We start from the raw sequence: 14,997 nt of genomic DNA, 5'->3' as shown, positions 1-14,997 counted from the left end.
GCCTCTGACACTGTGGTCAGTTTTCAAGTCTCCACCACGAGAATGGGAGCCCTTTGAGGATGGACTGAGCGGAGTCATTTTTGCATCCCTGCTGCCAGCCCAGGGCCTGGATGCGATGTGAGGGCTGGTTGGATGAGTGAATGAAGGAAAGAATAAACGAAGGAACAGTTCTGAGAAGTATCCCCCAATTGCTAGGGCCCCGAAAGCAAGAAGAGCAGAGACTCAGGCACACTCAAGAGTTTCTCAAAACCAAACCATACATCACTTTAAGGGACTGATATTACAGGAGATAAGCACAAAAGGCTAGTGGGCAGGGCTGGATGAAGCATTCTCTGGCCTTTGAAGTGGGAGGCCCAGCCCATGGAGATGAGGGGTTGGTGGGGAAGGTTGCTGGGGGCCAGGGATGGGGGAGACGGGGAGCCTTTCTGCCGTTCCTGGGGCCGAGTGGTTTTTAGTGATGGGCTTACTGACCTTCTCTTCTCTGGATGGCCCAGGCCTTTCAAGAGGCAGGCCCAGGTGGGGAGTCCCAGGAAACCCTAGAAGCCCCCCAGCCCCTCCACCCCGTTGATCCGGAGACCCTGCAAGAGGGGGAAGTCAAGCAGTGGCCCAAAGACACAGTCGTCCTCCTGGTTTGGGACTAGGGGTTCTGAGGTACCTAGGGGGCTGGTCTGGAACCAGAGGTTCTCATAGCACTTGGGGCTGGGGGTGAGGCCCCCCAAGAGGGGCTGGGTGGAGTCGCAGCGGAGGTAGTGCCCTGGCCCCGGGCTTGTGGGGCTGCCCAGCACCTGCCCGTAGAGGACTTGGTTACTGGTGCCAGACTGGGGCTCGGGCGGGGTGGAAGCGGCTTTTGGGTCCCCCTGGAGCACGTAGGCCTGGACCAGGGTGGGGAGGCCACAGGTCCCTGAGCTGTCACTGGACTCCCAGGGCCCTGGCTTCTTCTCTTCCTCCTCCAGCACTGTGATCTTGGTGATGGGTGGCATGCTGGCATCACAAAGGCTGGGCAGCTGGAAGGTCTCCTGGACACAAGCACGTGGGGTGAGGGCATGATTCATTTCAGATGTCTGCCCCAGCCCCTGTCCCTTCCTGAGCTGGGATAGTTGTGGGCTCATTCCTGCTGCTCTGTGCTGGACTCAAAGGGTTCTACTTGCAAAGCACCTCATATGTTCCTGACACGTGCTCTGTCCTGTTCACACTTAGCTCGGCGAATCTCCCCACGATTCTGTGTGGGATCAGCCCCATTTCACAGGGAGGTGACTGAGGCTTTGAAATGGGTAGAGCTGGGATTCAAACTCGGGTCTGCTTTACTCCAAAGGGAGGGGCTCTTGCTAGGAGGTGATGGGAAGGCCTGAGTACTTGTCTTCAGAGGGGATCCCTTCACTTGGAGCCTGGACCAATGCCCCCAGCCCCGTTTCCCTCTGCCTCCAGCGTTCTCACCTCCGCCATGATGGTAGGCACCCAGGAGCCCAGGCTGCTGTGGGCTGGGTCTGGGACACTTGGCCAGAGGGCATTCTTCCTGCTGGAGAAGGGGGCAGGTGAAGCCTGGGGCAGGCATGCCCTCCCACCTTTCCATCCTTTCTCTCACCCACTCCCAGCAGCTGAGGGGATGGCCCCTTAGTGCGGAGAGGAAAAGGTGGAGGGCCTGAATCCCAGACGTGGGCCATGCGGCCTGGGAAGGCTGGGAGGGACTCACACTGGCCCACCTGGGCCTGCAGTTCCCTGTAGGCAGGGGTAGCCGGATGTCAGCTCTCTCAAAAGGACTCACCTGGGTCTGCAGCAGAGCCGGACAGCCCCACAGAGGCAGATGAACAAGAGCAGGAGCCCAAACAGACCCAGGAGGGTGTGCAGCTCAGACTCCTCTGGGGTGAGGGGAAAGCAAGAAGAGGTTAGAGTGCAGGCAAGTAAGGCTGGCCTCCTCCCTCAGACTGGGAGCGAAGGGCAGGTCTGGGCCTCCTCCCTCAGACTGGGCTCCATGAGCAGGGCTGGGTTTCCTCTTAGACCAGGGTACGCAGGCAAGGCCTGTTTACCCTCAAAACAGGGATCCTCTGGGTAAGACACCCTCCTAAAAGTGTTGTTTGGCTAACCCTCTTCTCCCCTTACCTAAGGCCAAGGTCATCAGGGTGAGGCTTGTGCTGTTAGTGGCCCCTGCCCGGCTGGCAGCCATGAGGTGGACGTGGTACAGGCTGGCAGGTTCCAGGCCATGGAGGACAAAATCATGGGAGGAGGCATTCAGAACAGTGGCTGGGAGCAAAGGAGAATGGTCACCCTGGGTGTGTATGGTGAGGCTCCAAGGCTGCTGAGCACCCTGTTCTGGGCCTTCTGGGGCTGTGGGGCGCTGAGGTTAGACTCACAGAAGGACTGGTCCTGAGCATTGGTCCAGAAGATGGTGTAGTGGGTAAGGGGGCTCTTCCCCAGCTCAGGGGCCTCGGGCACCCACTCCAACTTGGCCCACGTCTTGCCAATGTGCTTTAGATGCAGCTCTGGGGCACGGGAGGGGGCTGCCAGGAGAGAGAGGTGCAGGGGCTGACCAGGTGTGGGGCAGGGTGGAGAGCCCAGTTGGACTTCTTGTGGCTCCCCAGACCCAAGAACTGGGACTTACTGCAGGGGGGGTGATATAAGAGATGGGGACTCGCGTCCAAGCCTCATTTTCCGAGGAACTTCGACCAAACTCCATCAACTGCTACTACGTGGCTGAGCCAGGATGTGAACCTGGTTCTCTTTGACTCCCAAGCCTCGCTCCCTCATCTCTGCCAGGCCTGATTTTGTCCGACTCACTATTTAATTTCTGCCACTCACTCTCTCAATTTATGCCAGGCCTTCTGTCTAATTTCTATCAGCCTGCACCTGATTTCTCTCAGGGCAATTGATTGATTTTTGCCAGACTTGCTCCCCCAATTCTGCAAGCTCCCTGCCCAATGTCTATCAGCCCACCGCCTGACTTCTGTCCCGCTGCAGGGGTCCAGTGTAAGGCAGGGGTAATTTCAGGATTGGGAGGACCGTCTTCCAGGCCAGAGGTAGGGGAGGAAGGGAATGTTCCCGCATATTCCTGATGGGGCCCAGGCAGGCCTTGAGAGAGAGGAGAGGATGCTGAGAAGGGGCCCGGTAGCTGACGAACCTGTCTCCTGGGAGTAGGCATAGATGAGCTGGGAGGGTCCCTTGGTGTCCTGGTACAGGGGGGTCACAGTGATCGCATAGAGCTGAAAGGGCCTGATGTTCTCTGTAGAGAGAAACAGGGAAGGCTCTCTGGCTAGGGGCTAACCTCTGCTGATCAGGAGCTAACCTCAGACCTCTAGTCAGGGATAGCTGGCCCTCATAGTGCAGGGCTAGCCTCTGCAATCTCTTCTTCAAATCATTTGGTAGGCAGAAGGGGGAAAAAGTGAAAGAGAGAGCTAGAAAGGTGGGAGGGTCAGGCTGTAGAAAGAAAGGATTCAGTTAGATTGTGGGAAGAACTTCCTGATTCTGAGGATATGAGATGAGAGTAGTGAAGGCTCAAGAAAGACTGGGGAATGTGCTTCTCCAGGGTGGTTGAGGTTGCCCCTTGCCTACTGTCAGACAGGCACGGCCTCCCCACCTCTCCCTGGCCCTGCCCGGCCCCCAGGCCTGCCTCACCCTGCAGCAGGGTCCCTGCGATGCTTCCGTTATGTTCCATCCTCCAGGTCTGATGGCTGCCGCTGGGACTGGGGGGACCCAGGCCCCACTCGATCACATAGCCCCGAGGCTGAGGGTTGGGGGGCTCCCAGCCCACCCAGAGGCTGTGAGGGTCTCGGGCCATGGTATGGAGTCTGCCCAGAGGTGGGCCTAGGGACAGAATAGGAGACGATGGAATGAAGGGGAAAAGGATGCAGGCCCCGGAGCCAGAAGCCTGGGTTCAAATCCTGGCTTTGCTACTTACAAGCCAGGTAACCTTGGGTAAGTCAACACCTGGGCCTCAGTTTCCTCATCTGTAAGGCAAAAACAATGATAAAAGTTCCTACATCAGAGGGTCTTGGTGCAGATTAAATGAGATGATGCGTGAAACAAGCCTAGCGTCCGTGCCTGGTGTGGAGTAGTGCTTGATAAGGATAAAAACTAACACTGTAGTTCTGGGTGTGTGCCAGGTATAGTCCTTGGGATGTGTTAATTCATTGAGTCCCCTAATAGTCCCCTGAGGGGGACACTACTACCGTCCCCATTTTATCAGTGAGAAAACTGAGACACAGAGAAGTTAAGTAACTTGTCTAGGGTCACACGGCTAGCAAGTGGGAATATTAGCTATTGTTATTGTTAAAAATTTAACAACCTTGTTAGGTTAACAAGGTTAACAATTGTTAACAACCTTGTGAGGACCTATTTGCAGGGGAACCTGGGGGTGGTGGTGGCTGATCCCCTGAGAATAAGCAATTAAGTCAGGGACCGTATTCCAGCTGGAAAAACGTGGGGCTTTCTCTCACATCTTCCTTGGCAGGATGGACTCCATGTGTGTGTGTATGTGTGTGTAGACACCACCACCAGCTTAGCCTGGTTCTGCCTAATTATAATAATAGCTAACACATACAGAGCAGTTACTCTATTCTAGCCCTTGTCTTAACTCCTGTAATCTTCACAGCAACCCTTTGGGGTAGGCACTGTAGCACCCCCATTTGCTAGATGAGTAAACAGAGGCCAGGGAGGTTAAGCAACTTACCCAAGTCACTCTATTAGCAAGTGACAGGACAGGATTTGAACCCAGGCAGTCTAGGCTCCAAATTTACACGCTTAACCATCACTACTAGCTGCCAGCTGCCTTTACCTCTGCTTTCCAAGAAGACCACTGGGGTGGGACGAGAGGTCCCAGCTGTGTTATAGGCCTTAAGGACCACCTCCTGGGCTTCTGAAGGCAAGTGGAAGGTGCAGTTTAGCTCCGTGGTGTTGCAGAGGGGTGGGACTGCCTCAGCCTGGCCTGAGGGTCTCCAGGAGACCAGGTACCCCTGGATCTGCCCGCTGTCCTCCTCCAGGGGTGTTGGCTGTGGTGGGCATAGGAGGAAAAAGACAAGGAGGATGCACAGCTCATCTTGAGTGGAGGAGGCCTTCTGGGTGGGATGGCTAGATCCCAGGAACTGAGCACCCCCCGGGCTGGGAGCCAGCCTTTCTACCCCCTCCTTTCTTCCCCCATTCCCCCGTGCCGGGTCCTAGGAGAAAGGGAAGGAAGAAGCGAGTTGGTGTGTGCAGGAGGCTCTTAACTGTTCCCTGAACGGACCCTCTGCCATAGGTGAGTTCTGGTTGTAGTCTTTCCAGAAGGGCACTACCCAGCTTCCTTGGCACGTGCAAAGCGTGTGCAAATCACATACAGATGCACCCAAGCCTCCCAGACCTGTCAGAGTCCTGAGCCCCAGCTCGCAGGGGTCTGTCTGGGTTGGAGGAGGTCTCAGGGGTGGAGGGATGGCCTTCAGAGGGGGTCACCTTCCAGAACAGCTGCACATCCACTGTCCTGGGGTCCAGCTGCCTCTGCCGCCACCATGTGTCCAGTCTGACGATGGGGGCTGTGGATGGAGCGAGAGGAGAAGTTGCTGGTCAGGGAGGGCCCTGCAGGCCAGACTGGGTCCTGATGGTTCTCCAGGCCCCTTACCACCTACATACCCCGTTGTGCGGTGGTCAGCTCCAGGCTGGGGCTCCAGTTGCTCCAGAGGCCAGGCAGGGGCCAGCGGGTGCAGCGCATCTGCAGGGCGTAGGCTGTGGATGGGAGGAGCCCGCAGAGCTCATGCTGGAGGGTCCTGGAGGGCAGGGGGCCTACCTGGGGTGGCGGGGGGTGGAGCCGTGGCTCTGAGCCTGGATCCCTGTGCCCTTCAGGCCAGCTCCACTTACCCTTCCCTCTGCTACCCCCACCCCAGGCTCTTGAGGTTGCCCTCCGCCTCACCAGGGCCCAGCTGGTTTCTCCAAGCTGTGGCTGATGGCGCAGCTCACACTTCTGTTCTATGTACAGGCCTGGCTTCCATGGCTCCCAGCGCAACCGCAGGCAGCCTGGCTGGAGTGGAACCACCTCAGTCTTGGGGTCCAGGGCCCACAGTGTGGGGGGCTCCAGTTTCACTGCAAGGAGAGGGATTGTCAGAACCTTTCCCTGTCCCATCGTCTAGCTCTGCCTTAGCTCCCGCGTGTCTCCCCATCTGTGGTTCCATTTTCCTCCCTGGCTCTCCATCCATGGGGTCTCTGTGTCTTTCTTTCCCTCTCTCTCTGTGTCTCTTCTTCTCTATGCCATCGTGTTTCCACAGGTCTTCCCTGTATATGTGTCTGTTTCTCTCTGGGTCTCTGTTTCATAGTCTTGCCCCAGGGCCTTTGCACTGATTGTTCCCTCTGCCTGGAGCCCTTTCCTTCCAGATATCCAGCGGCTCAAATGTCACCTTCTCACGGAGGCCTTCCCTGACCAACCTACTGAAATAGTAGCTGCTTCCTACCCCGAGCTCTCCCTATCCCCTTCCTTGCTTTAATTTCCCCATCACATTCATCATCATCTAACATTCTTTTTTAATCTATTTTGCCCATTAGAATGTAATATTCCAAGGGCAGGATTTTTGATATTTTGTTCACTGCTGTAGCCTCAGTACCTAGAACAGTGCCTAGTACATAGCGTGCACTTCAAGAAATTTGCTGAAAGAATTAATGAATGCGTCTCTTTGCCTCTGTGTTTCTTCCACGACTCTGTGTCTCCAACTGCGTCCCACTTGGCCTGTTTCTCTTCTCTTTCTCTATCTCTGGGTCTTCCAGTGTCTCCTTGCCTGTTGCTGGGTCTGTGTTTCCCTCTCTGTGCCTCTCTGGGTCTGCCCATTCTGGGGGCCTCTCCCCTCCCCTGCTCCCAGTGTCACCCACCAACATCCATGGGAACCAGGCACAGCTGTGGGGACACGCTTGTCCCCAGCGCATTCTCCACCTGCACCCAGATGCTCATGTTCTGGTACAGCTGCAGGTGTTTGCGTGGGATGGAGCAGCGGCTCTGCCCGTTCTCAGGCACGCAGTTGGTGATGGGGTCCTCTTGGGTCTGGCATCCACGCCGGCTCCTGCCAATAGGCCAGACTTGGGTGTCTAGCAGAGGAAGAAAGTGAGGCTCCCTTCTCCCTCCCATCTTTGCCTCTGCCTCCCCATCCCCGCGGCCCACCCAGGTCCTGCCCCAGGTCCACCCAAAGGAATGGGGCTGGAGTAGAGACCCCTACTCACTTGAAACTCTTAAGAGTGAAGTTGGTGGGCAGGTGGGTGTCGGGTCCTGGCTCCCACTGGCAGATGAGGCTGCTGGTTGTGAGGTTCATGGCACAAGACAGGTTGTGGGGCGTGGCGGGAGGGTCTGTGCATAGGGTGGGGAGAGTGAGGGCTTTGGGTAGGACCACTCAGAAAGCACCCACTCGGACCACTTGGCTTTGTTTCCTTGCTCTGGGTCTTTCCCTCTGGGGTCACCCTGTCTATTCTCCTGTCTCCATGCAGGGTGACCCTGGAGGGGCAGCCCTGGGGGAGTCAAATTACAGGCATGTACAGGGATAAGCATCCCAGAGCCTCGAAGCCCCTCAACTCTGCCCCCTTTGACAGTGACAGCGTAGGGTCTGAGTTTTCATCCTGGTTCTGCCATTCATTAGCTGTGTGATCTTCAAGTCACTTGACTGCTCTGTGCCTCAGTTTCCTCATCTGTAAAATGGGGGTAGTGGTAATATAGCTACCCCCTAGTGTAGTTGTGAGAGCTGAGTGACTTCCTGTATACACAGTGCTCAGAGCAGTGCCTGGTGCATAGTAAGTGATGTGTAAGTGCTGTGTCTGCCGTAACTGATTCTTAAACAGAACCTTTCTTCGTTTTTCCTTTTGCATTGGCTTGGCACAAACTCCATCCTTCTCAGTTTGAGCAGAAGGCTGAGACTGGGGTGGAGGAGAAACTGGGAGCGAGCCCACCTGGTGGGGAATGTCCCGCATGGGCACATGCTCCTGTGGTCGGAGCATTGGGCTTCCTTGGCAGCCTATAGAGTGGTGGTTGCTACACTGGCTTTGGAGCCACACTGCCTGATATAAAGCTTGGCTCCACCCTTATTAGTTTGTGGGCTTCAGCAAATCACTTACCCTCCTTGAGCCTCAGTTTCCTCATCTGCAAAGTGGGGCTAAATAGCGCTATGCACTGGTAGGGAAGATTACCTGATCTCATGCCTGTAAAGTGCTTATTGAGCAAGAGTTTGCAAATAATAGCTCTTCTTAGTATTGGCAGGAGGGCATGGCAGGCAGAGTGGGTGGGCGGCCGCAGGGACTTACAGCCCGCCTGCAGCTCCGCCTGGTCCAGGATCTGCAGGCTGTTGCCCCAGCGCAGGCAGCAGGAGAGAAGGGCCTGAGAGTGGTTGAGGTGGGGCAAGGTGATGGTAGATTCCTGGGTCCCATCCGCCAGACGCTGCTGCCTGCCCCCAGGTTGAAGCTCTGCTCCCAGTTTCCACAGAATCTGTGCCTCTGGGCCCAGGTGGCTGCAGCTCTGGTTGATGATGCAGGAGGCCGTGATGGGATCCCCCAGGCGGACGATGGGGGCTGAGACCTTGATGCGGCCGCACTCCTCCAGGCCTGGGGTGGAAGAGAATGGGCTGTGAGTGACTCCGCTGCCTGGTGGAGCCAGACTTTAAGCTAGGGCTTCATGCTCCAGACGCAGGGCTCTCACCTTCTTGCTCCATCCCCCAAGACCTGGGGGCTGGAATGGGGAGGTGTGTATGGGGACTGTGAGAGGCTCTCAGGGGCAGGCTAGAGAGAGTGATGTGTGGGTAAGTGTGTATCAACCGGCTCTACAGAGAAAAATAGATCCTGATTTGAAATATGGGCTGCTTTCCCTCGTGTAAGGATTCCCACCACGGCTGATTTCAAGCTGGCAGTGTGACATCACTGCATGTGCACTTGGGAAGAAACGAGGACGATCAGCTCTTGTAAGCCACTCCAGCACAGCACCGGATAGAGACCAGTCCTGTCCCCAAGGATGGTGAAAGCGACGGTTAGAGTGATAAGAAACCACAGCCACAGCAATCTTTTCAGAATTCAAATCTGATCGTGTTACCCTGTCTCGATCACAGCACTTCAGTGGCACATTATTGCTCTGAAAGGCAGTGTGGATGTTGGAACTAGAGCCTGGTTCTCTTGCTTACTCATTATGTGACTCTGGTGTGTTCCTGAGACTGTCTGTGTCTCAATTTTCTCATCTGTAAAATGGGGATGACAATAGCTCTACCTTAGTGTTGCTGGAAGGATTGGAGGTGATAACATGTGCAAGGCACTGACAGCAGTGCCTGGCATGTAAGTCTTTGCTGCCGTGGTTAGGATAAGGACCCAGATCCTTCTTACCGCCCTTGTGGCCTGGCCCCTGCTTAACCCTCCCAGTTCTGGCTCAGATCATCCTCTTTCAGCTCTGGTCACTCTGGCCCTCGTGTTCTTCCTTGAAAGCGCGATGCTCTCTCTGATCTCCGGTTCTTTGTACCTGCTCTTCCTTTTGGAGGTGTTCTTCCCTCTCCTGTGCCTTCACCTGGTTAACTGACCAATCAGACCAGGCCGAGCCCCCTGAACTTTCCCAAAGCTCTCATTATCCTTCATAATTGTGGAGTCATGTGATCATTTGCTTGTCTGTCTCCCCAGCTGGACCGTAGGTTCCGAGGGCCCAGAGACCTTGGCTGTTCTGCTCATTCCTGTATTCCCAGAGCCTGGCACAGAGTCAGCCCCGGTGAATTTTTACTGAATAAATGAGCGAACACTGCCCTCTTCCCACAAGGCCTTCTCTCCTGTCTCAGGCGTTCTTAGGCCCGTTTTGCTGATGGGGATGCTGAGGCTCCAAGAGGAGAAGCCGTTTGCTCAGGTCACAGAGCAGGTTATGCCTCTCAGCATGGGGCTCCCACCACTTCACAGACTCAGAACTGCAGACTGGAAGGAACCTGGCAAGACTCTTTACTTCCAAACTCCGCCCGATGCTGCGTCCTCTACAGCAGGGCTACGCTTGACTGCCTTTTTACGGCCTGCCAGCTAAAAATGGTTTTTATGTTCTTAAAGAGTTAAAATCAAACAAAACAAAAAAGAACATGCAACAGAGACTGTACATAGCCTGCAAAGCCTGAAGATAGTGATCAAAGTTTGCCGACCCCTGCTGTGTAGCATCTCTGCTGATCCTGGCCTCAGCTTGCATACCCCCAGAGATGGGAGGCTCTCTACCTCTCAAGATAGAGTTTCCACGTTGGAAAGCTCTGCCTGGGCTTCCTTATTTCAGGATGAGACCTGCCTCCTGTGGCTTCCACCTGATCCTTTGCTGCCTGTGAAGGCTGCATAGGACTCAGAGGTTCCTTCTGACAGCCCCACAGAGCTTTGCAGAGAAGACCGAGGTCCTCCTGGCCTTTTCCAGCCTGACCGTCCTGAGTCCTCTCACCATGCCCCATAGGGGATGGTTTGCCTACAGAGCTCTGGGGTGGGAGGCCGCCTACCCCACAGCTGCAGCCCAGTCTTGATTCTCTGGGGACGGCAGGAGCAGTGTGGCAGTGCAGGGAACTGATTCCCTCCTCCACCCCGGGATCTCTCCCTGTAACTCCCTCCCCCCATGGCACCCCCGCCCCCGGCCACACTCACTTCCGGGGAGTAGTAGGATGACCAGGGCAGCTCTGATCAGGTTCCGGGTTCCCAGCCCCGCCATCGTGCCAGCTTGGGGCTCACCTGGAGGCAGAGGGGGATGGTTAAGGCCATGGGCTTTGCAGAAGAGCTGAGCTTCATCTTCACTCTGCCACAGTGCGGCTTTGGCCAGGTTCTCTGATTTTTCTGAGCCTCAGTTTCTTTATCTGTAAGATGGAGGTCACAACAGCCTATACCCTATAGGACTTTGGGAGGAAGACCTGAAATGATGCAAGTCAAGGGCTTCGGACAGTGCCTGGCACCTAGGAAGTGACTCTGAGTGCCAGCACTGTCATTGTGCATGCCTTCCGGGAGAGAGCCGGGAACAGCATTCTCCCCACGCCCTTCCATCTTAGCTGGGTACCCCCCCAGAATGCGGAGCCTGGGATGAGAGTTACGTGCAGGGGGTATATTTTGGGAAGATCCCAGGAACAGAGTGAGGGAGTGGGGAGAATGAAATAACTAGGGAGGGAAAGCCAACGCAAGGGTGCATCTTCGAGCTGGTCCCCTCTGTGGACAGCTGGGGCTTGCTCCTGCTGGAACCTTCCAAGGAACCGTGTAGAACACGCCTCAGAACTGTCCAGAGACTGTCTATCCTCGGCTGGAAGGAAACGTTTATCCACCGACTCCTGTCCCCCATTGGTCAAGGAATGTCCCTTTGGGTATTCACTCCCTGGCACGTCCAGGTTGCCGAGGGAAGGGGCTATCCGGCTACATCTGTGGGAAGCTGGCTGCTGCAGCCATGGCTGGAGGGAAGAGTGGGCTGAGAGATATCAGGTGGGGGACACAGGGGGTTCACTACACCCCCAATTCTGGGCACAGACCTCTGGAGGCCTTCTGGGGCCAGGGCGACATTGCCTGGATGGAGGGGTCATTTGTTCCAGTCTCAGGAAGCATGCAAAGGTTTCTGCTGCCTGGATGGGCTTCTAGCCTAACCCTCCACTCTGTTCTCACTAGGGTCTTGGGGCCAGAAACCTGATCTTCCAGCGCTGATTGGCACTCTTGGTGGCAGGTCGGTGGCACTCGCTGACCAGCCTGCATGTACATACGTGAACACATACCTGTACGTGGTGTCCCGGCAGATCCTCTGTGCTCAGAAGGGAGAATGCTCCTCTCTCTTTTCTTTTCTTCCCGGACAGAGATGTGACTAAGAACTGCCCAGATACCCAAGGCTGTTCCTGCTTCCAGGGGTCTTCCCCAAACCCCTGGTCTATCCATATATATCACAGTGTCAGGATACCAGGTAACTGCTAGCCCATACATCTACTTTTTGCAAATCAGAAAAAAGTACCCCTTCCTCTGGACAGATACAGCCCCACACTAGGACCCGGCAATTGGAGAACAGGCAGGATTTCAGCCTCGGCTTGCCCCTCTGCTGGGCAGCTTTGTGCAGTGAGAAACCTGCACAACTGTTCAGAGCACCCCAGGCTGCCACTCGGTGGTTGGCAAACTTCAGCATGCTAAGTTGATTATCCCCCATGCACACTTGTGGGGGAAGATTTAGCCTCCTAGGCCCAGATTTGGGGACACTGGTTTCTGTCTCCATGTGTTTTTGATCATACCCCAGGCCTGCTCCCCTAGCAAGGGTCACCTTCAGGCCCAGCCTATGCTCAGCAAGGTACCACTTCATCCCTCTCCGCTGGCTCCTATCCAGAGTGGGCAGCCAAACCCCAAACCCCAGGAGGCCCAGGCATCCTCCCCATGGGTTGCTGCTTGTTGGAATGTTTGACCTTGGTCTCTGGCCCCCCAGGGCAGCCCAGGGGACCCCCTCCCCCAGCTGAGTGGGATCTGGGCCTGTTGGAGCAGGGTCTCACTGTCTGGGGACCAGTATGTGGAGAGGTTGGGAGCCCTGCTCTGAGACCACCTGGTCTGAACCTGGCTCCGCCACTTACCAGCTTGTGACCGTGGGCAAATTACGTCCCCTTTCTGAGCCTCAGTTTCCCCATCTGTGAAAGAGGAGTATGGCACCCACCTCTCAGGGTTGTGGTGAGGATGAAAAGAGATGATCCGTGGTCAAAGCGCTTAGCACGGAGCCTGCGAGGAGGAAGCACTCCATAACCACGTTACTTTCATGTGCGGGGGAACAGGACACCGCCTCCTGGAATCTGGCGTGGTTGGTGCCCCCACCCCCTGACAGGCTGCGTGGGCACGGCCTCCTTGCTTTGGTCTGTGTCATGCTGCACAGTTTCAAAGCCCCATTTCTGGGTCCCTTGCCTCCAGCTCCTTGGCCCCCCACCCTCCCTTCCCTCCAGCCATGTCCGCGGGGCTCTCCCCACTCTTCTGAGTCCCAGCACACCACGCTGCCCCCTGGAGTCACTGCCACCACCCCTCTTTCTGCTTTCCCCTCTTTTCTTTCCCCTCCTCTCCCTTTCTCTGGTTCACACCTCTCTCCCCCTCGTTCTTTTTACTCTTGGTCAAGTGGAGATTCTTTCTACGGGAAGAAGTTTGGAGGGAGATGGGGGCTGGGAATCAACCGAGGGAGAGCCCTTCCCAGATGTGGTTCAGAGCAGGAGAGACAGGGGCAGAAAGAGTAAGAAAGCGAGATACACACACAAACTGAGATCGTGGGGAGAGACTCACGGAGATAAATGTGGAGGCAGGAGAGACGTCGAGAAACAGACAGAGAGTGAAAAGAGCCCAAGAGACAAGGATGCTGACACCGAGAGACTGAGGCGCTCGGAGGCTGAGAAGCCAGGTATGGTTTAAGCCAAGAGAGTTTAAGATTCAAGAGACAGGAAAAGGTGAGAGACAGAGAGGCACAGAGACTCCAAGACAGACTGAGAGAAACTCAGAGCCAAGACAAGCGAGGGAGGAACAGAGTAAAGTAGAAATCGAGACAGGGAGGGGTGGAGACACACAGGTTCTGAGACAGAGGCCCAGAGAAGGATGACGATTATGTCCTTCTCTGAGCCCCGCTCGGTGTCCCCAAAGAGATATCCGGCTGTTTGTGACTTCCCTGATGCAACCCCCCAAAAAGTGGGGGCATCTCTGGGAAAAGAGACTCAGTGTCCGGGGCTCCTGGTCCCAAGGGACAAATTGTAAGGCAGGAGCCCTGGTCGCAGGCCTAGGTCCCCTGTGAATGGGCACTGGCAGAGCTGGGGGGAGTGGACCTGGGACTCCAGGGCCCCGTCAAGCCCAAGGTTCAGCCCTCCCTGGGGTTCCCCTACTCACGTAGGAGCCTGCAGCCCGCAGCCGCCTGGCCTCCCCGCTCTCTGCTCTCCTCTTCAAGGCAGTTCCTGAAAACAGCCACCGGGGCCTCTGTCCCCAGCCCTGTCGTTAATGGCTCAGCTCTGACAGGCTCAGGGGCGGTGGATTGCAACACCTGCCCAGCCTCCTTCCCTCCCTTGCACGGTCCCCGCGCATGGGCAGCCCCTTCCTCCCAGGAAGGAGCCCGGGAGGGAAGCTGTGGAGGCCCGGGCAGCCTTCCTGCCTGAGGGGTCTGAGAGGGGCTGGGGGATGTGGCAACGATGTCCCCCTCCTCTGCCTCCGGATTTCCTGACCTCAATGCTTTGAGGCTGTCCAGGGCCCCAGCTCCAACCAGGCTGAGTGCCATTCCCGTGCTCCCCCTGTGCGGAGCATCCCTGGGAGACAGACCCCGGCTCGAAGTTTCTCTCCGCCCTGAGCCTCTTTTCAGCACTAGTCTTGAGGCTCTGATCCTCGCAATACTCAGCCGGGCAGCCTCAGGTGACAGGGAAGTTTGTAACACAGCACCTTCCTCCCTGCCCCCTACTTGGCTGCATATTCTCCACCATTGCCTGTAGGCCGGGCAGATGGAGAAATGGGGATTCTGGGAACAAGACAGGGGATGACCTGTGAGGCTCAATGTCATCATATGTTCACTAGAAATTAGTCACATTTACTCATAATGATTCTGCTGAACTGAATTTTTTTTTTTTTAAAGGTTGGCACCTGAGCTAACATCTGTTGCCAATCTTCTTTTATTCATTTTTTCCCTTCTTCTCCCCAAAGCACCCCCAACCCGGTACATAGTTATATGTTGTAGTTGTGAGTGCCTCTGGTTGTGGCATGTGGGACACCACCTCAGCGTGGCCTGACGAGCGGTACCTTGTCTGCACCTGGGATCTGAACCAGCGAAACCCTGGGCTGCCAAAGCGGAGCGTGTGAACTTAACCACTGGGCCACAGGGCCGGCCCTGAGTATTTTTTAATTGAGTGAAATAGACTACATTTTATGTCTTTCGTTGCCTGGATCCATGATTCCCCTGCAATTGTTTATAATTTTTTGTGCATTTTTCTGAAGAAGGTTCAGACAGTTCATTGGATTTATGACCCAATAAAGGCTGGGTACCAACCGACTAGCAGAGTGTCCATAACATATGATCCTTTTTAGGAAAAGTGGGCTCCTGAGTCTGGTGTGATGGGGCGGGCCTGGGCTGCTGTTCTG

At 55.8% G+C, this 14,997-nt stretch overlaps 1 protein-coding gene across 11 annotated transcripts; it reads right to left on the bottom strand.

The window, feature by feature from the left end:
• Window positions 1-239: 239 nt before the first annotated feature.
• CSF3R (colony stimulating factor 3 receptor) lies at window positions 240-14,259 on the bottom strand. 11 transcript variants are annotated; one of them, XM_070594406.1, is made up of 18 exons: window positions 13,765-13,895; window positions 12,486-12,627; window positions 11,655-11,803; window positions 10,555-10,638; window positions 8,230-8,526; window positions 7,162-7,285; window positions 6,817-7,004; window positions 5,870-6,039; window positions 5,593-5,746; window positions 5,416-5,495; window positions 4,766-4,979; window positions 3,607-3,795; window positions 3,113-3,214; window positions 2,349-2,495; window positions 2,098-2,238; window positions 1,763-1,856; window positions 1,435-1,516; window positions 240-1,016 (listed from the first exon to the last, which is right to left on the bottom strand). In XM_070594406.1, exons 4-18 carry the CDS (start codon window positions 10,616-10,618, stop codon window positions 537-539), a joined length of 2,526 nt encoding a protein of 841 aa, XP_070450507.1. In that variant the 5' UTR covers window positions 10,619-10,638; window positions 11,655-11,803; window positions 12,486-12,627; window positions 13,765-13,895; the 3' UTR covers window positions 240-536. The 11 variants fall into 11 exon arrangements, with proteins under 11 accessions (XP_070450507.1, XP_070450526.1, XP_008515754.2 ...); XM_070594425.1 differs by having other exon boundaries at window positions 12,486-12,539; window positions 13,765-13,822; XM_008517532.2 differs by lacking the exon at window positions 11,655-11,803 and having other exon boundaries at window positions 12,486-12,539; window positions 13,765-14,259.
• Between the last annotated feature and the right edge of the window lie 738 nt (window positions 14,260-14,997).

Source organism: Equus przewalskii, chromosome 2 (assembly GCF_037783145.1).
Source record: "Equus przewalskii isolate Varuska chromosome 2, EquPr2, whole genome shotgun sequence".
Taxonomy (NCBI): Eukaryota; Metazoa; Chordata; class Mammalia; order Perissodactyla; family Equidae; genus Equus; species Equus przewalskii.
The sequence above is the reverse complement of the archived record's forward strand: the minus strand, read 5'-3'. Positions and strand labels throughout refer to the sequence as shown.

Bases quoted from the DNA above. Each gene is read 5' to 3' on its own strand.
- CSF3R (XM_008517532.2), bottom strand. From the start codon at position 14,146: ATGGCACTCAGCCTGGTTGGAGCTGGGGCCCTGGACAGCCTCAAAGCA. The intron at 5,496-5,592 runs GTATGTAGGTGG...CTCCATCCACAG, and splicing joins GCTGACCACCGCACAACGGG to CCCCCATCGTCAGACTGGAC. The intron at 4,980-5,415 runs GTGACCCCCTCT...TGCCCACCACAG, and splicing joins ATGTGCAGCTGTTCTGGAAG to CCAACACCCCTGGAGGAGGA.